Here is a 26,148-nt window from a genome sequence, read left to right as displayed (position 1 = left end):
CCAAACTGACACCACAGGTCTGTTCTTACAGCTTGGGTTCCTAGTCTGTTGGCTCGTGAGCCCCCAGGAAGACCAATCTTGAAACTACTTTTCTTTCCTGGTTGCTCCAGCTTCCCTGTAAAGGAGAAGCGCCCCAGACCTTGCTGGTCTGCACCAAAGCCAATCTCGACATCTTGCGTGGATTGCGTTTGCCAAGGCTTGTTGGGTCCAATCCAGATACCGACACCGCAGTCAACTAGATCCTTTGTGGGGCCCTTGGATCCACCCGTACACTTTTCCTCTGGTCGCCTGCAGCACTTCTTCGCCGCTCTCCTTTGAAACAGGCGACGAAACCCGACACGAAAAGACACCTATGCACCCGGCTTCCCTGGGTGAGGTAACACGAGTACTCCGGTGCTCCTGTGGGTATTGACTCTCCAAGTGTCCTAGTCTGAAAGGGTTCCATCGCAGTTCACCTCCTTGTACCCTTTATCTTTAAAATTGTAACTTCTTTGTTCTTCACAGAAAGTCAATGGTAACCCGCGGCTGTGTTTAGACACTGCACGCGTCTCCAGTGGGCCTCCTACATCCTAACCCTTGGTGGTCCCTAGAAGCCCCAGCGATTCCCCAGGCCCTAGGCCTGCTTTCTATTCCTCACGTGGTTCTTATACCACTATTTTAGTATACGGTTTGTGAGCCCCCTAGGGCAAAACGTATAATGTGCAACTTATCGTATGTTAATTCAGTTTCTTGTATTGTACTTTTACCTCTGACCTCATAAAGAGTCCAGAGGGGTTGTGTTTCGAATAAATACATATATATTTGATATATACCTTGTGTGGTTTGCTCTCATTTGGTACTCAAGAGATTATAAATGGTAAAACAACTTGCTTAACTGGTCTCCAAGTCTTAGCCTGAAGGCTGCTCTCCACAGCTACCACTAGGATTTCTTTCTATAAGGTTGACTTTATAACCTACCATCAATAAGGGTCGATTGGACTGGTGCAAGGTGCCCACTAGAATAGTGGACATCATATACCAGGCCAACTTCTCACAGGGTGAGTTGAACATTCACAGCTTGGTGTGACCTTGGTGGTCATGATTTGGAATCATTGCAAGGTCAGATCAGCATTTCATGATATTACAGCTCGATATAAGTTGGGTGGGATGTAATTTGGTATTAGTGACATCCGCTTTGTACAGCACTTGGAAATGACTTTGTATGAAGCGCTGTATGAAAACATCCTGCACACATGGCCCTGTGATAGTACAGAAAAACTTCGAAAAAGCAGTAACTATGGCTATGATTTAGACACAAGCTGCTTCACTTTAAATTTCTATCCAGGGTATACTAAAAACGTGATTAAAAAGAATATCAAGGTGTAACTTAAACGCTGAAACGTTTTCCACTCTGCTACTTGCCTCAACCGGACCTAAAGAGGTACTGTCACCAGTCTTAAGCTATCTAATGTGGATACAATAATTTAATGAACCTGTACATTTCCGGATTCTAATACTGATTCAATGCATTAAGATTGGTGGGAAGTCTGTGAATAGAAATGATGCTGTTCTGGCACTGACATCAGCAGGAAAATATATATAATATGATATGAGTATAGCAAAGTGTTGTACCAAATACAAATCTAATGCATAATTTTCATGTACTGTATGTTTTAACACGTAAATTGTATTAATATATTATTTAAAAATAAAGGGACTACATTTGCAGATGATAATCACAACAAAACGTGGACTTACATAAGTCAAATGAATACAGTTCCAATGAGTAAAGGGTACTCGGCACAAGAGAGTCGAAACTGGCAACAAATCACAGTTGAGCCTTTCTAACATTGCTGTACATACACTTCCTCAATACAATCGAAAGGGAGGGCGATTGTTCTGCAGAGACACCTATTGGTTGAAGGGAAAGTAACACTACACCTTTATGAAGGGCAAGAAGGTAAAGGAATGCAATGGAAAGTCTCTCTCTAGTGATGATCGCATAATAGTCTGGCGACAGCTACACTGTCAGGCCAGACTATAAAAAGCACAACGCCCTTGACCTAAATAGTTTTCTTCTGCAAATGGGTTGTTTTCTACACTAACATCCTATAATTCTGGTGTATCCCATTGTTCACTAAAAGTGAAAATTATCTGCATTTACCTGTCGGACACTAATTGACACTTGGTGTCCTTAAAGCATGAATTACTTAAGATTGTTTTAGGTACAGTGTAACTGGAGTTAAACATTTCCATTGCACATTATCTATCGTACTACTAATGGCCCGAGCCATCTTTACTTTTCTTGTTCCATCTTACCTGGGAAACAAATTGGTAATTTGCCTTGAAGAGTTAAACTCCCACAACTGAAGCTGAATTTTACTCGTTTTTGTCTTCTCTCCATATTTACATTCCACTCTATGTGAATATTTTTTTCAAAGTGTTAATTTCACGAATGAAAGACATACAAACACACACACATGCACACAAACACACACTATATATATTATGTACATCAGGCAAAATTAAAACAACATTGGCCTTTGAATTAAGGAGAGCACCTTTGTCACTTTGGGTGTAACAAAATAGAACTGCATGAGGTAGGGAGCTAGTAAAAAGGTTACGGTCTCTGATAGCTATTAACTACAATAGGACTGGCGTGTACTTAAGGGCTGAAGTTTGACTTTTTCTTTCATTTGTTTTCAGTGCATGTAAATGTATGAATGTTCGAAAAATATGGCATGGATTTAGTTATCCTTTAACTTTGTTGGACACCCCTGTTATTGGGGTATTGACATAAGAATACATATATTGTCTCCTATAGGCTGATGGAGCGGCACATTTAGCCAGCGTGTAGGTGGTTTAAGTGACAGGATCAGGGATACAGCGCCTTTCATAGGGAGGACAGGACTGTGTAGGGACAGGGATACTGAATGTTCCAGCTATAGAATAAATGCATGGCTGTTCACTTATAAGACTGAATAGATTATGGGATTGGCACAAGGCTACAAAAGATGTAAACACCAGGGTTGGATATTATAGTGGGCTGGCACAGAAGACAGAAACGGTATTCTGTACGACTGGACAACCCGGTAGTTTGTGAGAGGTATACAGAACCTTTTCTAGCATCAGGTGGGTCAGAAGATTTTCACAGAAATATATGATGGGACGGGAATTGACGGTCCCAGAAATTGTCTCTAGTGTTAGCCAGTTTCATGTTTTTCACTAAGGAGACAATAGGCTGTCTAAGACGGTTATAGAGCCATTATCTAATCTCTAGCTGGATGATGAGGGGATTGTAATGTGGATACATACTTTCTCTCTTCTAGGACTGAATATGTTTGTGACTGGTATAGAAAGCTTCTTGCTTATAAGCTCAGTGAGTAGAGATGATTTTTAAGGGAAATGCTCCCTGCTGGGCCCAATTCTAGGTATGACAAATCCAGAGAAACATGGAGAGTGGTGTGAACAGATAGCAGTGCAGATTTCTTGAACGTATGTCACTTCCTTTAGGGTAAGAGTGTCATCAGTGGAGGTTTGGATGCACTTGAATTTATTGGCAAGAAAACCATGGATGTTATCGCAGAGGGAGACCCTGGATTCAAGAAGACCAAAGGCCTCATGAACCGCAACTCCACCTTATCTCAGGTGAGATACCCACCCTCACACAGTCAATCTCTGTCTTAAGACTGTTGAGGTCATCTGCCTCATCGTTTCACCCTCCAACATATTGCTGTCCTTTTATTATATTAGCTTTTTGGATTGCACTGTTTTTTTGTTCAAATGTCAACAATATGTAAATTGAGTAAAGGTTAAGTAAAGCAATGTGATATAAAATCCACGTACCATAATATGAATGTATAATATAATCCAGCACTGTGTTAGGAGAACAGCCTAGTTAATGACAATTACCCAGTAAATTGTGCTTTATAAAAGATCTCATCTATCCAGCATTGTGAATAATGAAGGGCAATCAAGACGGAAATGCACAGAAGTATTGAACTTAACGTTCTTACTAGTGACTCATTAATTCTGTGTCACAAATTAATCACACGTGTTTGTCATTCAGGACCTTCTATTCCCTAAACTGCTATGAACGTATATACTACATGCTTTAAAATGACATTTCTGTACTGGAAGTAAGATGCTGTGCACTGACTGAACTGTTTGCTTTAAGTATGAAGGACCACATATGGTATGTTTACAATGGCTCTTAGCCTTCTGCTTTCCTAAAGTTCCTAAAATTTCAGGTTGCATTTTTGTTCAACAAGCTTTAAGTGCTGAATCATAACACATCGGTGTGTTGCAATATCACTCAGAGGCGAAGTTGTATATTGCCAAATACCAGAAGAAGATGCGGCCTTTGCGTAGTCACTGGCCGTTACTGCTCCACTTCCTGCTCAAAGTCCTCAGTTAAGTCCAAGTCCAAACGCTAGCAAAAGAAATCAAAGCAGTATGCAAGCCCAACCCCCTAATCTGACTTCAAATGTAAGGAGTGAGGACATCAAGATATCAGTTGCACTCCATAGAAGTCACTGGCCATGGAGCTGATTTCTCATTTTTTGCTTAGGAACCCCAAGTTTCTTTTTTTTTTTTAAATTTCAAATCATTTTTATTGAGTTTCAAGAAATGAACAAATAACTAATAAAATAAGTACAAATCATGAGAAGTACATCATAAATAAATAACCAGAAACTACAAGTTACTCGAGTGCCTAGCCATGGTGGTCGCAGTGAGCCCGCAGCGACGAATAGGTGGACAAACAAGCACCGTTCACCTATGAGACTTCAAAAACAGATACGATACGATGTGTAGTACAGGTGTGTCAAGTAGGTACATTTTTCACAGTTGTGGAGGCAGGAAATACAATGTAGAACAGGACTATCCCACAAATGTAGCATACAATACTCATTACAGTCTGTGGACTTAAATTGATTTTCACGGGGGATCATATGAGAAGGATGAGGAATCAAGGGACTTCCACAATTTCCAATGTGATTTACGCCATGGAGAGGTATTAAGTGCGACATTATCTGCTCCTCTAAGGAAAGAAAACCATTCCTGCCACAGTCTAAAAGAAACTTCTTTGGAGTTTTTCCAATTACATAGTATAAACTTACAGGCTAAAGTGAGCATGAGATCTAGCAAGTATCGGTCATTCACATCTTCGATCTTGGGGTCCAGAGCACCTAGTATAATTTAGGAACATTCCTTTGGTGGGGCTATGTTGAGAGTATTGTTTATACATTAGTAAACCATATCCCAGTATGTTTGTAAGGTAGGGCAATAGAAAAGCTTGTGGGCGAGGTTGCCGACGTGAGATATACAGTTCCAGCATGTCGGGTTCTCACTGAGATTAAGTTTATAGATTTTCTCTGGAGTCCAGTATGTCCTATTTATTAGCATAAGTTTGGTTTGCGACAATATTGGAGATATCTTATTCGAGAATGGGGTGATATGATTTTCGCCCAATCAAATGGGATATTGCTGGAGTTGGGTTCAGATTCCCATTTCACTGCACATTTCATATGAGATTTGCAAGGCTTAGGGGAAAGAAGCTTATATATTTTTGAGACGTGTGTCCTGACTTTAATAGCTGTGACATCTTTGTGACTATCGACGGATCGGAGGGTTTAATTGAGCGCATCGAGAGGAGAGATTTTAGTTTTAGGAATTTATAAAAATCTATCGGTTTTAGTCCATGGCGAGTCTTGAGGACTGAAAAAGGTAATGATAGGGTCCCTATAAAGAGGTTTTTGACAAGATTTATTGTGTTTTTAGACCAGTGATCCCAATGAAGCGTCCCTCCATCAATCTTCAGGCTCGGGTTGTGCCAGAAAGAGGACAAATTGTACTTATTGATTTTTAGTGTTGAGAACTGTTCCAGCCATAGCAGGGCTCTCTTAGTATTAAGCAAAATGTATTTAGAGTGGGGAAGATAGGATATATCCATGGTTAGGAGAGCAGGTAGAGGCATATAGTTGATGATTGACCTTTCTACATCTATCCAGATTGGGGTGTAATCAGTCTGAGGGATTAGCCAGTTAGAACCTTGTTTGCAAAGGTACGTTGTTTGATAGTTCCTGAAGTTCGGAAGGCCCAGACCACCTTTCTGATTCTGCAATTGGAGTTTTTCATTGATATTCTGGGTTTCTTGCCTTGCCAAAGGAATTTGTTGAAAAGTTTATCTATTCTATTCAGGAAGTCATTTGAAAATGTCATTGGTAGCATGCTAGCTAGATAATTAACAAGTGGAGCAATCATCATTTTTAAAGTCTCAGTTCCTCCCCACCAGGATAAAAACGTAGGTGACCAACCATCTCGCAATGAAGAGATTTTCTTGTGAAGGGCATTCTCATTAGTTTGTAGGGTGGTGATCATATCTGCCGTGAAGTCCAGGCCCAGGTATTTGAAGCACTTAGATTGCCACAGGAGACCCGGGTCACCACTAATCTCTTTCCAACCAAGGTTATTCAGGAGTTTTACCTCAGTCTTGTCTTTATTTAGTTTATACCCGGAAATTGCAGCAAAATATACTATTGAGGACATGAGAGCAGGGATAGCAGCTTCCGCATTCTCAGAGACAACTAAAACGTCATCGGCATAGGCCGTGATTCTGACCGTACAGTTACTGAAACGTATACCTGAGATCTGGTTATTATTCCTAAAGTGATATAGGAAGGGTTCAATTGCAAGTAGAAATAGGGAGGGAGAAAGAGGGCATCCTTGTCTTATACCTTGTTCTAATTTGAAGGAAGATGAGAGGCAGCCTCCCGCCCGCACCCTGGGGTTAAAATATAGTGCCATTACCATACACATAAAATTCTCGCCTAGATTAAATTTGCCCAGCGTTGGTTCTAGGTATGCCCAGTCTACTTTGTCAAAAGCCTTTTCGGCATCCAAAGTGATAGCAACTGTTGGCGAGTCAGTAAGTTTGGCTTTCTCTAGGACATGAGCTAGGATACGCGTATTGTCACTAGATAGTCTGTTTTTAAAAAAACCCACTTGTGAGGGATGGATAAGTTGGGTAAAAGAAATTGTAGGCGTTTGGCGAGGATCGTTGCATACATTTTGTAGTCTAAGTTAATTAGAGATATCGGTCTATAGTTTTTGGGGAGTGTTGGATCCTTCCCCTCTTATTGGGGATTACTGCTATAATGGCTTCTGCTGGTGTACCATTAATTTGGCCAGAGTTACTAAATTTGTGGAACAAGTTTAAGAGTGGGAGAGTTAATGTCGAGGAGAAGCATTTATAAAACTTGCCATTAAACCCCCTCGGGCCCCGGAGCCTTCCCAATTTTGAGGGACTTAATTGAGCTTTCGATTTCAGAGGTGGTGATTGGACTACTGATTTCAGTTTTTTCTTGATCAGAGAGCAGGAAGTGTGCATTTGTTTAGATAATCTTGTGTTTTTGTGCTGTCCAAATCCTGGTTCTTGCTATACAGAGTGCTATAAAAATCCTTGAAAACGTCTGCAATCTTGTCAGGGTCAGAATGAGCTAAACATTATTGGTGTACTAGGTTCTTAATCGTATTCTTCTGTAGTTTAAACTTTAGGTATAAAGCTAAGCTCTTTCCTGCATTGTTGGCCTCACAAAGCATGATGTGTTTTTGTTTACTTATCCATATCACTGCTCTGTCACTACTCTTATTTCTTTTTTACTACTTCGTTCAGGACTGAGGCGTGTCTTAATATTACATGTTTCCCTTCTAACATAGCAATCTCTTTTTCTAGTTTCTCAAGAGTGTTATTGGTGTCCCTGTTCATGGTGGTTATAATTTTAATGATTTCTCCTCTGATGGTGCTTTCAAAGCCTCCCATCGTGTGATGTCCGATGTGTTCCTCTTTTTGTTAACCATAAGGTAATTCTGTATCGTGCTCTCAATGGTTTGTCTGTGGGACTCTTTTTCTAAAACTTCATTGTTGAGCCTCCAGAGACGTTGTTTTCTAAAAGGTTTCAGTCAGATATAGATAAGTTGACGCATGAGTGGTCTGAGATCACTCTTGGCTCAATCGAGGTTTCTTCGATTCTGGCTGTGACATTGCCGGAAATAAGTAGGCAGTCAATGCGTGAGTAGGAGTTATGTGGGGACGAATAGAAGGTATATTCCCTTCCTGTGGGATTTTGTAGTCTCCAAGTGTCCATCAAATTGAAACGTGTGCAGAGATTAATAAGGGCTGTGTGAGAGTTGTTGGTGCAAAAAGGGCAGCGTGAATCCCTGTCTAATGCCGGGTTCATGGGGAGATTGAAATCACCCGCTAGTATGTGCATAGTAAGTGTCTGGGATTGTGTCAATTTGTTTGCTTAAATCATCCCAGAATTCCAACTCGTCCCTGTAGTAATGTAAAATTCTGTATTGTCTTTTGACAATTTTGTTGTAATCCACCTCCCTTTAGTGTCAGATGTGCTTGCCACCAAGTCGATGTTTGATTTCTTTGCTGTTCGAGTCAGGACACCATTTTTCTTTCCTATTGCGTCTGAGCCAGCAACGTTGCTGAAAGACCTATTTCTAAGTGAATTAAATAGTTTTGAGTCAATTTTCGTTTCCTGGAGTAGGAAGACATCACCCCTTTGTTTGTGAAGGCACTCAAGCATCTTGCTCCGTTTAACAGGGTGGTTTAGGCCCTTAACGTTCAGTGAGACTATCTTGAGGTTGTTAAGGGCTATGACACCTGTGGAAATTTGCAACATCATAAGTGCGGTAACAACAAGTGGACCCCTAGCTCTCTAGTAATTTTTGCGCGGTTTACTCACTAACTTAAAATCGAGGTTGTAGCTTAATTTTGTGTATGCAATGAAGTTACTGGACATATTTGCTTGAAATTGATTAGCCATGTGTGCATGTCACATATATGAGGCATACCACACAAGGGGGTACCTCCTATATCTGTAGGGTTATCGTTGTGAAACAATAGGTTCAAGACACAAGACATGATATTTAAGTGGAGAGGCTTGTCACATACATAGGGTATACATATCAGTGTCGTTTCACCTTTGTGTAAAAAGATATCATAGTGAGACATAGTATCTAAGAGAAAAGGCAAGTGACACCGGCAGAGAGACATGGAACATATTAGGTGTTTACCATTCAGCGAGGTGCACCGTTGTGTACCCCAAGTTTCTTAACTGTCATTAATCTCACAGCAGAATGACGCTTTCAATGAGGTCATCTGCAAATTTTCAGTGTGCTTCTGTGTCCCTTGGAACTGCTGGGCCTCCAGTTGGGTTGACTCCAGTGGGTCCCTCTCTGGTGCCGGTACTGGGTCCGTACTAATTCCGGTACAGACTTCCACCCCAGTACCAAGACCCATGTTGGTTATTGCCACTCCGACACCAGTGGCAATGCCACCAGTGGATAATCCGGTGCCAACACTCATGTTGGATGCCAAACGATGTCATCTCCAGCTCAACCAATCCATTTTTTAATGTATAGGTTTTTATTGGCATTTGCACAATAAAAGAAATCAATAATGACAAACTGACAAAACATTACAGGGTGACGTACCAAATTATAAAGACTTTTGAGACCCTTCTACCTTATCCCAAATACTCATTCCCCTTTCCTCGTGTATTATCAAAAATAATACATTGCAGGGCATAAGGGCAGATTAAACATACATTCAACATAACATTTATAACAGTTGTAGCTTTCATTAGTTCGCCCTTCTGTTGATACATGTATGTTCCCAATCCCTATTACACAATCTGCATCAGGGGCTTAGTGCATCTGGGGTGTCTAACAGTTCGGAGAGCATTGGAGCCCAAGCCTGCAGTCATTGGCAAGTTTGTTGTCCCTACATGTTTTAAGCATATGACATTCCTCTGCATTTGCTCAATCTGATATAACTCTCAGCCATTTTTCAATTGTCGGAATACTGGGGACATCCACCTAATGGCATTTCTGCATTTAGCCACTATGAGCCCCACCATTGGAATTTCCTGTCCCTCAACCACATCACATCTTTCAGCAGAGACTCAATTATATTTTTAGCTCTGATTCTGACCCTGTGCCAGAGCAGGGTGCACCATAAGATGTTGATGATGACGGTGAGGGAAATGAACTGCTCCTTCTTAATTACACTGCTGATGCCTTGTACCTTTTCCTTCAAAATGCTGGTGTGCATAATACCTCCCCTGAGACAGAGTTTGACTCACCACATACACCTCCAGCGGAAGAAAGTGCTTCTTTTGCAGTGGGGGTTTGAAGGGCTACAAAGGTACTAGAATTACAGCTGCCCTACATTTTGACAAACATTCTACAGCCTTGGTAGGCAACATCTGAGACCTTGCTCCCATTTAAAGATGCCCTCACAGATATTCTGATGCCATGTTCTTACCTGTCTGTTAGCAGGAAGGCGGCCATATGACATAGACCCTTTCCTGGTAAGTCAGATTTTCTTACCTCCCAGCCCACTCCAGATAGTCTCATTGTACAGGCATTGGCCAGTAAGGTACACCCTAACTCATTTCCGACCAATCCTCTGGACAGGGATTCCAAAAATTGATTCCTTTTGATAACCTATGTTTTCTCTACCAGCTTGGCACTTTGAACTTTTAATGCAGTCTGTCTATTGAGCTGATACACACATGCCCTTTGTTGCACGGCCGCCAGCAAGATCTTACCGACAGACTCAGAGGATCTTAGGGCCTCTCAGGTTCAGATGATACATGATGGTAGAGTTTGCTGGCAAGTAAGTTATTCGAGCTAGTTTGGATACTGCCGACTCTGTTAACAGTGTGTTCCATGGGACTGTAGACGCTTGTCAAACATTTCCACACCTGTTCTGGAAATTAGGGGATATAGGCTGAGGCAGCCTTCCCAGCCAGTGATGGAGCAGACAGCCCAGTGCTTTCGGTGCCCGAGCGGGCAGGCCAGCAGGGGCACCAGGATTTCAACTCCTTTTTCCCTGCTAAGAGAATATTGGAATGGTGCACATATGTCAGTAGTATATTCACTACCGTCAAGTTAATGAGTCCGGCAAAATATCCACTTTTGTCATCAATTTTATTTAAATACTAAAGAGCATCATCCAGCCAACACGTTTCTTACAAATTGGTTGCTTGAACTTCATCAGGGCTAAATATCACTGATCCATAAATACGTTATCCAATGGCATACTAGGTCTCACACAACAAAAGTCCATGCATCCGAGACTTAGGATAAAGCCATGCAGCAAACTGTTGTGTTCATGAAGTGATGTTTTGCAAATGGCCACCTGATCATGCCACAGGTCTTATAGCCCAAACACGATTTTCCTGTAGCAAGAGTCAATTGAGCAGTAGTACAGGAACCTTTTTCCCTGCTACAGTGGTCAACATACCTCTTTAGTGTGCCCTTAGCAGGACTTCCTCCTGGGTTGGCGATACATCATAGCTGACTGATGTGTTTTGGTAATTGTTCAAACACACTATTATTTATTTATTTTATTTTTTTATTCATTTAGTCATTTGTAAAGCGCGAACAGCTACCCCCAACGGGGGTGTCCCGGCGCTTTTCCTCTCCTCCTGACACCATATTGCCACACCAGAACCAATTTCACCAGTGCATTTGTCCATCCTGCTACAGGAGGTACACTTGTTGCTCTCCAAGCTTTCCATAGAGAGGACACCAAACTCCGAGAAAAGACAGGGGCTGTTTTTCTTGCTATTCCTTGATATTAAAAATGGACGGGCGGGGTCTCATACTTATTTAGGACCTTCGAGTGCTGTATCCAGATAGCTGTACAGACCTGTTGAATTTATCACTTCCATCAGGGTAAGAGTGTCATCAGTGGAGGTTTGGATGCACTTGAATTTATTGTCATGAAAACCATGGATGTCATTGCAGCTGGAGACTCTGGATTCCAGAAGACCAAATATCTGATGAACCGCAACTCCACCTTATCTCAGGTGAGATACCCACCATCACTTAGCTAATCTCCTTCTAAAGACTGTCAAGGTCTTTGCCTCGTCCTTTCATCCAAATTCAGAATGCTCCCAGTGACTTGCATTCTATCTGCTCTGGACTCAGGAGACTGGATGGTGTCTTTGAACTTGCAGGCTACATATTTCCACACACCCGTCCTGCACTTCCCATGGGTTAGCTGTGGTTTAAGGTGAGCGAGGAACATTTTAAGATTGCTGTGCACCCATTTTGCCTCACCACGGACTCTCGGGCATTTCCAAAAGTGATGATGGTGGTCACAACTAATCTTTGGAGGTCAGGAGTCCCCATATTCCCATATCTCGATATCTGGGTGCTGAACGCTGGCTCTCTGGAGTCAGTCATGGTCCGCAGCCAGACGACAGTGGAAATCCCAACATCTATTTGATTTTCTATAAATAAGCTGAAGTCCAACCTAATTTCATCACAGAGGCTTCCATTCATTGAGGTGATTATGGACATTCTGGAGGTCATAGCATTTCCTCCGCATTAACAAGTCCTGGACATTCAGGCTATGATCCTGAGGTTTCAGGCTTTCTTCTGGATCCAAGTGATGGAGGCTTCAAAACCTTTTGGCCTCTGAGCCGTGGGCATCTCCTTTGTCAAGTACACCAGCTTGCATATGCAAGCCCTTCAGTGGAACCCAAAATCTGAGTTGGCCAAACATCAAGGCTGCCTATCACACACCATCCAGGTGATGTATGGCTCAAGAGCTGCAGTGGTAGCTGACCCGTCACAATTTGTCCTGCTCATCACTGATGGGTTGGGGAGTTCACTTGAAGGAGGTAGAGATTACAGGACTCCGGTCTCCAGTGGAGGCCAACATCAGTTTGCTGGAGCCATGGGACATTTATCCGGCCCTGAAGGCCTTCCTACTGTCCATCAAGGGGAGGCGTGGAACTTAAGCAAACAAGCGAGTGGGATTCCTGGATCATTTGGCAGGAGGCTTTGCTTCTCTGGAGGTGGCTGTAGTACCAGGGCATGCTCCTGGTTCCCAATCACCTTGCAGGGTCCTTGAGTGGACGAACTGAGCAGAGATCATATGGCAGATCACGGGTGGCATCTGTATGAGACCGAGTAGTTACTTAAAGGTATGGGGAAATAGACAAGTGGAAACATACTTAAATAAAAATAATAATAGACATATAATTCATACTCGAGCAATAAATTAAATTAAAAACACAGACCGGTAGACAATTTCTGATTTGATTACCTATTTCCCAGGAAATACATAATTGTTACCATAATATTCACATGAAGGAGATGTTATAGGGAACAAAACTCAGGCTCATATTGATTAGAGTCCTGATGATCCCACATTAATAATGGCCGTTGACAATAATGACGGACCCTTACAAATGAAATTAACTTGTAATACATGGGCCGCATTTATGTAACTTTAAGTGTGGTGCACTCATTCTTATATGCACTCACAAGTGTCACGGCTGCCTGAGCATAGAGCACATTTGTTTTACACCTCGCTGAAAATCTTTCTGGGAAAATCGTTTCCAGGAAGATTTAATTTGATTTTGTACAATCAAATCCTTTCCTTTTGTTTTAAGTCTTTGAGAAATTATTACTGTTTATATTTCTCTGATCCCTCAAATCTCTAGTGACTTCAGGATCATCCCTTGTGTTTAAGCCCCTTCGTAATTCATGTATGTTGAGTGTCTTGGTTAGATGGAAGAACTATATAAAATTCAGTTGCGTTCCTGACACCTAACAACTTTTTTTTTTTTGTGAAAATCTTTTTATTATAATAACCAGCTCCATAAAATCGCACATCAGTCAGCATCGGAAGTTCATTGGCAATTGCAAACACAGTCAATCATAGAATCATTTTAAACAATATGAGCTACATACAGAGATCAAGCCCCTGAATAGACATCTATGTAATGGCAAAGGCGCCCCGAATGCCACAGGAATAAAACAGGCCAACTTCAAATCACCATCCACAGTTCGCTCCCCCCCCTATCCCTCCAAATCCATATTGTGTCCATCGTGATCAACAGTAGCAGTCCGTTTGACTCAGAGGAGGCAGGGTGACTCATAACATCATCATGAACAGAGCATTAATAAAATAAAGATCCGTATACATGCATCTCATTAATCAAGTGCAGACACAGACTGGGTATCCATCAATTCTCCCCTGTACCGCCTCCATGCCGCCCATATTTTCTCCCACTTCTTGGGGAAACCTCGGCTTTTATAGATTACTTTCTCAGCCCGTTGGCACCAGTCCAGGCCCCGCTCCCATTCTTTCACCGTTGGCAAAAGATCACTTCCCCATAACCTTGCTATATTTCTCTTGGCTACCATACTCGCCAGAGCCAGCCATATCTTGTCCCCTTTCGGCCAAGTGATATCGCTCGTTACACCCAAGATATGCCATCTGGCTTCCAGCGGGACCTCTGCGCCCACCACTTCCGACATGATGCCTGCCAGCCTGGACCAGTATGCCCGGACTCTGGTGCAATCCCACAAAATGTGGAAGAAGATGCCCTCTTCTCCACACCCCCTTATGCAAAACCGTGAATCTACATATCCTATCCTGTACTGTACCGTGCGCGGGGTGTATGACCGGTGTAAAATACGTAACTGAACTAGTCTGAACCGGGCGTGAATTGCCACCTCCCGGGGACACTGTAAGGCCTCACCCAGTCGTCGTCCTCTAGCAGCCCATTATCCGATTCCCACTTTTCTTGCAGAGGTCCAGGTGGGTCCGTGAGGTTATTGATGAGCTTCTTATACATGAGGGAGATAGCTTTGTCGATCATGGGGTCCATCAGTAGGCTGTCTTCCAGCGGGGCATACTCAGGTAATTGTTCCCCCTGGCTCAGATGTTGGTGTAGGGCATGCCTAAGCTGCTGGCTTATAATTTTTTTTCATAAAGACTTCCGCCAAGTTGGATTTGTCAATCTGGTCTTGATTTAAAAAAAAAAAAATACACAAAAAAACAAAATGTTCAACTTTTGAACTCCCAAAACATTAAATCAAAGCCTCTTTAGGCCGTTAGCTATACGTTGTCCTAGCACTTTCATGTACTGTTGGCTATCTCTGACTCATTTCTTGCACTTGATATGCATGACACTCCTTGAGCTATTGACCTAACCCAATACAAATAGGGAAAACTTCTTTGTAATTAATATGCCAGGTTGCCTAAATACATTTCTGGGTTTCAGTTTATATTATACCTATACTTGTTGCAAATTCTCATGGGCAATATTAGAAGTCTGTGAACGTATCCCACAAGGCTAGTGTAAGTGCTCCGATCTATAATATGTTCTGAGATGTAGTCACTGCCATGCTGAAAACAGTCTCTTTGAGTAGTGAAGCCTATTGGTGATATCATTCAACCTGTCACTCAGCAAAAAAGCAAACAGTGGGATGTATATGTTTGATTTTCAAAATAGTAAGACTGTCTTAATCCAAAAAAAGATTCAGTTGTATACAGAATTGTCAGTAATTCATACTCCGACTGTTTGTTTTGCAAGAGGATTGTAATTTATGTGCCATATATTCACATATATTTTCTTCTTTTTCAAAGTAAATGAAAATATTTTAATAAAAAAATTTGATCATATTGGCTCCTCACTGCAGATAATTTACAAGTTATATTTGACACTGTCTTGGGTAATTTAGAACTTTGGAAGGACACTAACCTTGCAAATAGATGAGGTGCCTACAGAATACACAAGCGTGTTGCTCTGTGCTTAAATTCTGAGATTGATGGAGAACTACAAACAGGGCTTGTAAAAATCTGATAAATTGACAGTAATATATACACATAGTGAGCAGAGCTGTTTTATTGAGGTCTACTCATGCTGTCCATTTTATTCGTGTTTGTTAAGTTTATTACATGAAATTTGACTGTAAAACTACCAGTGATTTCTACCGGTGACCGCAGTGCATTTCAATCTCTGGTACAAACGTGTCTCTCCAAAAAACTTGTTATTGTTTGTTTTGTCTTTGCATAGATAACGTGTCATTTCACTTTAGATATTTAATTATTTATGGCACCTCGGTTGTTTAATAATTGTGAAAATAAATATATGTATTGCATGTACTCACAACATGGTCATTACAAATCCTGCACTTCTCTGGGCTATAAATGGGCATTTAAGTTTGTCTTCTGTTTCCCTGTAATGATAACGGAGAGGGTAGTTAAAATTGTACATGTGCAATTAAGACTTCCCTTCTGTCATTCCTTTTACTCCCAGGTCCTGCGAGAAGCAAAGGAGAAAGAGGAGAAGCGGGCAGGTAACGCATTGGAGCCAGATGCTGAGAGGAAGGCACACTATGGAGTGCTCTTTGATGATTTTCAGGGTCTCGCTCACCTCGAGGCTTTGGAGATGCTGTCTAGGGAAAGTGAAGCCAAGGTAGGAAGGGGGTATTTATGCCCATTGCAGTGCATCTAAAATGGATGTTACCCATCTCTAATTGTGAAATGTCCTTACTGTAATGGAAGTACAGTACCCTTAGTGTTTTTGGGGAAGTGTGGCAAATTCCTAAACTGTATGTTCTGGAAATTTGTTGTGTGATAGTTGTTATTTATATGTATGTTCATTCTATGTGTCTTGGGGCCAAAGAGAATGGGGTTTGGATGTAGTACATGTATTTTCTATGGTATAATGAAGTGCTAGACTGTAGTGATGTGTCTTTAGTCTGCTTGTTTATCCAGTTGCGCTTCCCAGCACAGTGTCTGATATTTTATCATTTCTTTCTGTGTTGATTTAAATGAAAGGGGATGTCATCGATTTGTTTTTGTGTAGTATGTTATATCAGTGTGGATGCTGAGTTAAGAAAGTATTTGTTGCTGCATTGAAAGTACTCTGTGTGGCATGTCAGAGGGGACAGACAGTTCATGGAAGATGCAGGCATCAGACCAGTCTTGCTTGTTATTTTATCTTAAATTATGAACAATAAACAAACTAATAATACTTACCAGACAGAATCATGGAGTCCTAACTGAATACCATAAATCAGAAGGCTGTACAAACTTATTTAGAATTCACAAAATCACCCAGGACCGCATATGGGAATCTGTGAAACACCTAGATTTCCATTCACACGTCTCATTTAATACATTTTTATGGATTACACGAGGAAGTTAACAGATCAGTGCATTTGAACCACAAACTTGTTGTTTTCATTTTGTTCCTTAGGTAAATGTATGTTCGATGCATATGAGCTGCAGATTGTACACTTAGCATTAGATCGCCACCTGGTGTTGGGCTCGGATGATTGCATGTTGTTGTCGTCTTGGAAGAAGTCTTTGTAGTCATGAGATAGGTGACTCCTCCCTTGGGCGATAGTGCGCATGGGTATGCCCATCCGTAGATTGTTTTTTTCTGCCTCTGGGTTCGGATGCAACTTTTCCGCTCCGGTTTGAAAATCTACTTTTCTAAGACTTTGACGCGCAAAACTTTCTAAAAACAAACTTTAAATTCAATATACATAGACTCGACCTCATCACTTCGATTCCGTTCGTCGACGCGGGCCGTTGGGCCTGCCCACGTGGTGAGGCCTACACCTCATGGAAAGGACACCATTCAAAAAATATTCCCCGGGCGTGGAGCAAAGTTTCCACACAACGACCATCACGAGGTGTGTAACCTGTGTTTTTTTACCTGAACTCGATGAGGCGAGCTGCACAGCTTGTGCGTCCTTTCAATCCAAGAAGACCATTCGAGATCGGAGGGCCCGTTAACGCGACATGCAGAGATCAACTCTGGAACCGGTGGATATCTTCGACGAAGGTCCATATGTCCCCGAGGAAGATTCCGATGATCTCCAGAACGTATCTGAGGCAGACGACTCCGATGACTCCATACCATCAGGTCAACGCGTGAGTACGACTGCCCCTACCCCAGCCCCAACACCTAAACCAAAGGCTAAGGTCAGAACTCCACCTTTGGGACCTAGTTGAGACCGAGACATTGCTTCGAAAGCCCCGCCATCGAGCCTGACTCCGAAGAAAATATTAAAGCCTTCCAGTAGCTCCATACCGAGCAAACCGCACGTGCCGAAACGACCAGCTCCCTCGGCACCGAAACTGAAAGAAGTCCCGGTTCCGAAAAAAGACCCAGAAACCATCGACTCCTAAAGAAATTACGGCACCGAAACAAATGAAACCTGCTTCCACCCCAAATTCTTCGGTGCCGAAACCCACAAAACCTGTTTCCGATGCCTCCAAGCCCTCGAACCAGGCATCGACTCCGAAAACAATACCTTCGGTGCCGAAAAGTACGCCACAGGACTATACAACAACTCCTAAGGCTAAAGACAAGCAGAAACCATGCTCTGAGCCGAAAAAATCGGCGCCGAAAGCAATTTCTCAAGAAGAAGAGCTTTTTACACCGGATCCTTTGCAAAAGAGAATATACATAGACCCAGAAAACGGACATGTTTCCACCACACCACACAGGAAGAGGAAGTCAGATACAGCACCTACACCTCCAGTGCCTGTCAAGAAGAAGGACTCTGGCACATCTCCTATGCATCTTTCTTCACCTGTAGCTCCTTCTCCTTCTCTCCCTTTAAACATTTCACCTCAAAATTCTCCTCTTCATTCTCCACAACATACACCTCCTCAGGATGCTGATGATGAACAGTATAGCATAGGGGGAGGGAAAGACCCAGATGGCCCTTTTCCCTACCCAACAGGTTCACCAGACTGGGACTATCCAAACCCACAGGATAAACCAGATATTCCTGACCCACATATATATCCATCTAAACCTTCTCCTCCAGAAGACAATATTGGGTTTGTACACTTAATTAATAGGGCTGCCATCTATCACAATGTCCCCATGCATTCAGATGAGGCAGAAGAGGACTTCTTACCAGACACTTTTGAACAGTCCTAAAAAACTGTGCAAATACTGCCAATGATTAAAGGAGTCATTAAACATGCACCAGAAGTGTTTAAAGACCCTGTACGGGCTAGAATCATTAATCCAAGGATAGAGAAAAAGTACAGAGCAGCTCCTGGGGATACTGCTAATATTAAAGGACAGCTACCCTTAGACTCCCTATTAGTTTCCAACGCTACGAAACGGGGCAAATTCACAAACATCAGGTGAAGCACCAGCTCCTGATAAAGAATCAAAGATCATAGATACTTCAGGGAAAAGAATAGCTGCCCAAGCTAGTAATGCATGGCGCATTGCTAACACACAGGCCCTCCTCGCAAGGTACACAAAACACACAAGATGATGGACGGAATGTTGCACAATGGCAAAACATTCACCCCCAGTCACAGATCTGGGTTTAATCCATGGTTATTTTGCTCACCAAGCCACCCCAGTTCAGACATGGCCATATGCAAATCAGTCTCGACCCTGTGCCTCATGGGAACAGTCCAGACCGAATTGCCAAGCCATGTCTTCCCTGGACCGGAATCAAGCATCCTAGGACCAGTTTCTGGCTATCAGCCGTCTTCAGCCAGGATAGCTTGACTCCAGTGGCGTAGTGAGCACGGGACAAGGTACGACAGGGCTCACTATGATCAACCAGAAAAGCTCTTACAACATCTACCTGATCAATGTAAGGCACAAGCAGATGACCTCATACAAGAGGGTAAGCTTATATCTAATGCCTCCATTAAATGTGCACTAGATGTAGCAGACACTGCATCCAGGGCAATAAACACCAGTGTCCTCCTTAGACGTCACACGTGGCTACGCATTTCAGGATTTAAGCAGGAGGTACAGACTACTATCTTAAATCAACCTTTCAACCAACAACAATTGTTTGGTCCAGAAGTAGACATAGCTCTTGGAAAAATGAAAGAAGACACTGTCACAGCCAAGTCTATGGGAGCTCTACAGTCCACCCATGCAAGAGGCTCCTTTCGTCGCTCCTTTTACAGAGGAGGCTCCAAACAAGCTGGAACAGACAATTTGGCTTCCTTTAAAACAAATACACAATCATCCTCTAATAAAGGATACTTTAGAGGGGGCTACAGAGGTAATAACAATAAGGGAAGAGGTTGAGGTAACAACAACAATCGATCCTCTTCCACCACTAAGAGTGACTTCCTTCAGTTCCCCGAACAGCATACCACTCCTGTAGGGGGTAGATTAACACAGTTCCTACCTGTCTGGAATTCCATCACAACAGACAAATGGGTAAGACAGATTATCCAGTATGGTTACTGCCTAGAGATTACAGCTACCCCTCCAAATATACCACTCAGACGTCCAATGTCCAGAGAGCATCTAACGCTGCTCCAACAAGAGGTTCTCTCATTGCTACAAAAAGATGCAATAGAGCTAGTTCCATTGCAATATCAAGGAACAGGGGTCTACTCACTCTACTTCCTAATACCCAAAAAGGATGGGATCCTTAGACCAATTCTAGATTTAAGGCCTCTCAATCTGTATATACACTCAGATCATTTTCACATGGTCACTTTACAAGTGCTCCCGTTATTGCAACAAGGCGATTTCCTCACTACACTAGACCTCAAAGACGCCTACTTTCACATTCCCATACATCCTTCTCACAGGAAGTAGCTCAGGTTTGTGCTAGAAGGACAACACTATCAATTCAAAGTCTTTCCATTCAGGTCACAACTGCACCAAGAGTGTTCACAAAGTGCCTAGCAGTAGTAGCAGCACATCTCAGAAGACAACATATCCATGTCTTCCCATACTTAGATGATTGGCTCATAAAGGCCAAGTCATTCAACCAGTGTGTTCAACACACATCTCACACAATTCAGACACTGCACAACTTGGGGTTTACAATAAACCACACCAAGTCACATCTACAGCCCTCTCATGTACATCAATACCTAGGGGCTACCATAAACACCAATGCAGCTCTAGCTTATCCCAGTCCAGGCAGGATACAGAGCATTCATGCCTTAGTTACAAGATTTCAAAACCATCACTCTCTCCCAGCCAGAGTGTTCATGCAACTAATAGGCATGATGGCAACTTGCATTTTTATTGTACCACATGCAAGACTGCAAATGCGCCCATTGCAGGACTGTCTAGCACATCAGTGGAATCAGGCACAAGGACAACTGACAGACCTGGTGTTGGTGGACAGCCGCACACGTCACTCTCTGCAGTGGTGGAACACCAAAAACTTGTCCAGAGGGCGGCCGTTCCTCGAGCCTGTTCTACAAATAGTACTGACAACAGACGCATCCCTGACAGGATGGGGAGCACATCTGCTCCACCATACAACTCAGGGAAGATGGACCGCTCAACAAAAGGTGCTTCGCATCAATCACCTAGAGTTGCTGGCAATTTTCCTGGCACTAAAGTCCTTCCAAGTACACATACAGAACAAAGCTGTCTTAATCCGGACGGACAACATGACAGCCATGTACTAAATACAGAAACAAGGAGGCACACATTCCCTGTAACTGTCCCAGCTCGCACAAAACATTTGGAGATGGACCATTCCACAAAAAATATATCTGATTGCAGAACACCTTCCAGGGGTTCACAATCAGATAGCCGATCTGTTAAGTCGACAGACACAACAGATTCATGAATGGGAACTACATCTGCAAGTTCTTCAACCGTTCTTTCACAAGTGGGGTAATCCAGACATAGAGCTGTTTGCCCCACACGAAAATGCAAAATGCCCAACCTTCGCCGCCAGGTTTCCACACCTGTTGTCCAAGGGCAATGCGATATGGATGATCTGGTCAGGCAGATTTGCATACGCTTTTCCGCCAACCCCACTAATACCAGTAGTGGTACGCAAGCTCAGACAACAGTCTCTCAAACTGATCCTGGTAGCTCCCACATGGGCACGCCAACCGTGGTTCACCACACTGCTAGAACTCTCTCTAGTTCCGCACCAAAAACTGTCTCTGACACCATTGATGTTAACGCATAACCATGGAGACATCAGGCATCCAGATCCAAGTCAACTAAATCTGGCGATCTGGCTCCTGAAGTCTTAGAGTTTGGTTACCTTAAACTGCCACCAGACTGTATGAATATCATTAAAGAAGCCAGAAGACCTACTTCTAGAGCTTGCTATGCTGCTAAATGGAAAAGATTTTCCATTTACTGCAATAATAATCAAATTGATCCTTTAGATGCTTCCATCCAAAATATTATCTGTTACCTTCTCCATTTACAAAGATGTAATCTAGCTTATTCATCTATACATTTACATCTTGCAGCCATTGCAGCATATCTACAAAACAGACAACATATGTCGTTGTTTAGAGTACCAGCAATAAAAGCTTTTATGGAAGGATTAAAAAGAATTATTCCTCCTAGGTTACCACCCTCTCCAGTGTGGAACCTAAACATTGTTCTTACCAGGCTCATGGGACCCCCTTTTGAACCTTTACACAAATGTGAACTACAATTTCTCACATGGAAAACAGCTTTCCTTGTTGCTATTACCTCTCTTATAAGTGTTAGTGAGATTCAAGCTTTCACTATACAAGAACCTTTTTACAATTACACCATAACAAAGTGGTTCTAAGAACTAATCCTAAATTCCTTCCGAAAAGAAATTACTCCTTTATCATCTAAACCAATCTGTTGAGTTACCGGTGTTTTTTCAAAACCCAGACTCGGTAGCAGAAAGAGCTTTACACACACTAGATGTCAAAAGAGCTCCTCTCTATTCCACAGATAGGACCATGTCCTTTCGCAAAACAAAGCAACTATTTGTATCCTTCTCTCCACCACATAAAGGCAATCCCATTTCAAAATCAGGAATTACTAGGTGGATTGTTAAATGTATACACATATGCTATCACAAAGCGAAACGCACATTAACAGTTCCTCCTAGAGCGCACTCCACACGCAAACTAGGAGCCTCCATGGCTTTCTCAGGAAACATTCCCCTAGAAGACATCTGCAAGGCAGCAACATGGTCTACAACACACACCTTCACTAAACACTATTGTGTTGATGTGCAAGCCAAGCAGCAAGCTGCAGTAGGCCAAGCTGTCCTTAAAACTCTCTTTCAAACTACTGCAACAGACACAGGTGACCACCGCTAGGGGAGAGACTGCTGCACAATCAATGCTAAGTGTACAATCTGCAGCTCATATGCCTCGAACGGAAAATGCTACTTACCAGTATGCATCTGTTCTTGGCATGTAGAGCTGCAGAGTTGTACACGCCCTCCCTCCTCCCCAGGACCTGTGTCTGTTCCAGTTTTATCTTAATTAGATATACACGCATGGACATCCTTTCTTCTTTCTACTAGTCCATCATTTCCCATCATAGCGAAAAACAATCTAAGGATGGAGCCGATGCCCATCCACACTATTGTCCAAGGGAGGAGTCACCTATCTCGTGACTACAAAGACTTCTTCCAAGATGACAACAACATGCAATCATCCAAGCCCAACACCAGGTGGCAATCTAATGCTAAGTGTACAACTCTGCCGCTCTACATGCCAAGAACAGATGCATACTGGTAAGTAGCATTTTCCTTTCCTATTGGAGAAACCCTTTCCAGTGCACATGAAAATGTAGGTGTACCCTCTTCTCTTTACCCGTCTTTGAAACACTCCCGTCTTTTGCAAGAGTACATGTCAATTTGTTCCCAGGGTGAGAAATAACGTGTAAGATGTTTGCCAATACTCCCAAACCCATGAGGTTGTAGTTGTTGAATGTAATTTGCATGGCAATACCATCTGTGACAATCCCTTTCCCATCCCTGATTCTAAACTTAGTGAGTAAAAACGTTATCCTAGTAGCACGTTTTGCACAGTGTTATGTTACATCTGCAGGCATACATCTCAACAGATGCTAATTCTAAGAGTGGCATGCAAATGCTTTTTATTGTTGTGAGGATATGGGGTCTATTATATGGTGTGGTTGTGCGACCTCACCATGTAAAACACTTACCAACCCCTGGAGAAGTGTGGCTCACTGGTTAGAGGAGGTAGACCCGGACGCTGAGATCAGACCCGGGACCAGGGTTCTATTCCCGACTCGGCAGGGTCTTGAGCCCAAAATGTCCACGGACTCGGTAATTCTCGCTTCGGTGCCTACTCGAATCACAGGTTCACACTCTGCAACTCTGGGCAATAGCTTGCTTAATCTCCACTGCGGCCCCCGCGGCGGGATGCCTGGCTTTCACCTTGGGGATACCCAGTAGGGGCTATCTCACAGGGAAAAACCAGGACGGGTTCCCAATGCAAAGCGCTTTGAGACCTGGCGGTGATATTGCGCTATATAAAAACCCATCCATCCATCCATCCTCTAGGACCAGAAGGTTTCGCTTGTTAACTCTCCAGCTCAGCCCAGGGTAACTGTGGATCTGTGCAGCAAGGCTTACACAAAGGAACAAGTGTAAGCATTTAAACAGCACCAAAAGAATTGAATTAGAAACAAGACACTAAAGAAATCCAAAGCCAATTTATAGAGCAGAATTTTATATATTTTTAGACACCAAAACAAAAGAGCCACCGGAAATTCCAGGAGATATAGACTTTGCAAGGTACAGTATTTCACAGCTTTTAACTCAACCGCGAGCAAGCATTGGTAAATTCAACAAATTAGACTCTTAGAAACTTTTTCAGCTAAAAGTTGGGCTAGTTGCATTGTGGTCGGTTCGAGTTACTGTGGGTGACCAACTCTGGCAGGGAGCCAGTGACGGGGGCCTGTAAGACCCTCAGAAACAGTTAACTTCAAAGAAGAAGCAGTCTCCAGTCAGTTCTAGACACATTTATCTCCTTGCCATAGACTCCTATGGAAGTAGGCCTGAAGCAAGGGATACAACATGCTGGAGATGCCCAAAGATGCTGTGAATGTGACGTGTTCAAGGGGGAATTTTTTCAGCTACTCCTTGGTCCACGGGCTTGGTGAGGTGGTCCTGGTCACAGCGGTAGGCGTCCACCGAAGTAGTCTCGAGCCTGGCAAAATTTGTCGCCCTGGGTGACTAATCATCCAGTGTCTCAGTCACTGCAAAATCCTTCTTTGGGCTATAGCTTGGCTTCTAGGTGACCAAGCTGCAGCCCAGTGAGTCTCCCAGGTCCAGCAGACTCGGGTGCAATTTCTGAGCACTGGGTCTCAGTCTCGGGTACTGAACGGCTGTGTGGAGTGGCAATCTGGTGATCTGGTCTACCACTCACCCATGGCATACTCCTTCAATTGTTGTAGCTCTGTGCTGCGAATAGGTCAGCCAACCGACCGCTGGAGTCCCTTTCTTTGACTGGGCTCGGAAAATGACTTCTCCCTGAGCAGGACACAGTATGCACAGTCCCTTTTACTTTGCAAGCCAGCAGGTGCAGTCCACGTAAGTGGCGCCTCTCTTTGCCAGGAACCTGCTGCAGCAGGGCAGTCATTCTTCCAGTCCAGTCAAGATATGAGTTCAAGGTGTCAGGGGTGCAATTTTTATGCTTAGAAAATGTCCTCAGGGTACGATTTGGTTTGCAGCCAATGGACGGCCAGGTTTCCCTCCTTTGATGACCAATTTATGTGAAGTGTGGCATCTGCCTATCCCAAGAAGTACCGTTCTGCCCACTTCCAACATGGGAGAACACCTCTCCTGGTGTCCAGAATTCACTAGCCCAACCCAAAGGTGTGGTTACCTTGTGATGCCATTATACAGTGAACACTGTTCAACTTGTTCTGGTAACTCTGTATCATATTGCTTTCTGCTATTTATTACTTTCATTCTCTCCTGTTCATTAAGCTATTTAAACATGCCCGCCACAGTGTATTCGAATAATGCTGTCACTCACTCAGGTTATGCAAACTGTTCTTGTGAGAATATGACCAATCGGTGCTCTCTCCAATGCCATATTATCCATATTAATTATATTCATTATAACACATTTGTTGTATGAGAGTTTCAACATAGTAATAAGCAAGGTTTTTTGCTTTTGTAGCGCCACAGTGTCCATCTAGGCCTGCAATTTTCTCTGTATATTTGTCCAACATAAAATAAGAGTGCGTAGCTGCGCGTCTCTTTATTTGGTAGACATTTCACACAGTAGAAATTTAGTAATCTTTTATGTATTACTTTTATTGTTTTTACCTTTGAGTTCATTTGAGGAGTTCAGTGCTAGTGGTAACCAGTTGGATTAAACTGAGTTTGTATTGTGGGACTTACTTGCACTATGAACTTGCTGGTAGGTGAAGAAATAATAGCAGTGCAAGAAATATAGTTCCTTGTTAAGGGTGGTGAAACCCTACTTAAGCAGCAACCACAATCCTTGCCAGGGTGAGGCACAAGCCAACCCCACATTAACCTGTGCCTATTCCTTTGGAAGCTTGGCACAGAGCAGTCAGTCTT

At 42.8% G+C, this 26,148-nt stretch overlaps 1 protein-coding gene across 5 annotated transcripts in view; it reads left to right on the top strand.

Moving 5' to 3' along the window:
* Nucleotides 1–26,148, top strand: part of FAM114A2 (family with sequence similarity 114 member A2) — a 284,184-nt gene that overhangs the window by 173,570 nt on the left and 84,466 nt on the right. For all 5 annotated transcript variants that reach the window (XM_078653652.1, XM_078653650.1, XM_078653655.1 and 2 more), the window contains 2 exons: nt 3,493–3,627; nt 16,125–16,283. In XM_078653652.1, coding sequence (XP_078509778.1) covers nt 3,493–3,627; nt 16,125–16,283 — 294 coding nt within the window. The remainder of the gene's footprint in view (nt 1–3,492; nt 3,628–16,124; nt 16,284–26,148) is intronic.

The sequence above is a fragment of the Lissotriton helveticus genome, chromosome 7, assembly GCF_964261635.1.
Source record: "Lissotriton helveticus chromosome 7, aLisHel1.1, whole genome shotgun sequence".
Classification (NCBI taxonomy): Eukaryota; Metazoa; Chordata; class Amphibia; order Caudata; family Salamandridae; genus Lissotriton; species Lissotriton helveticus.
Note: the sequence above shows the minus strand (reverse complement) of the source record. Positions and strands in the feature narration are given on the sequence as shown.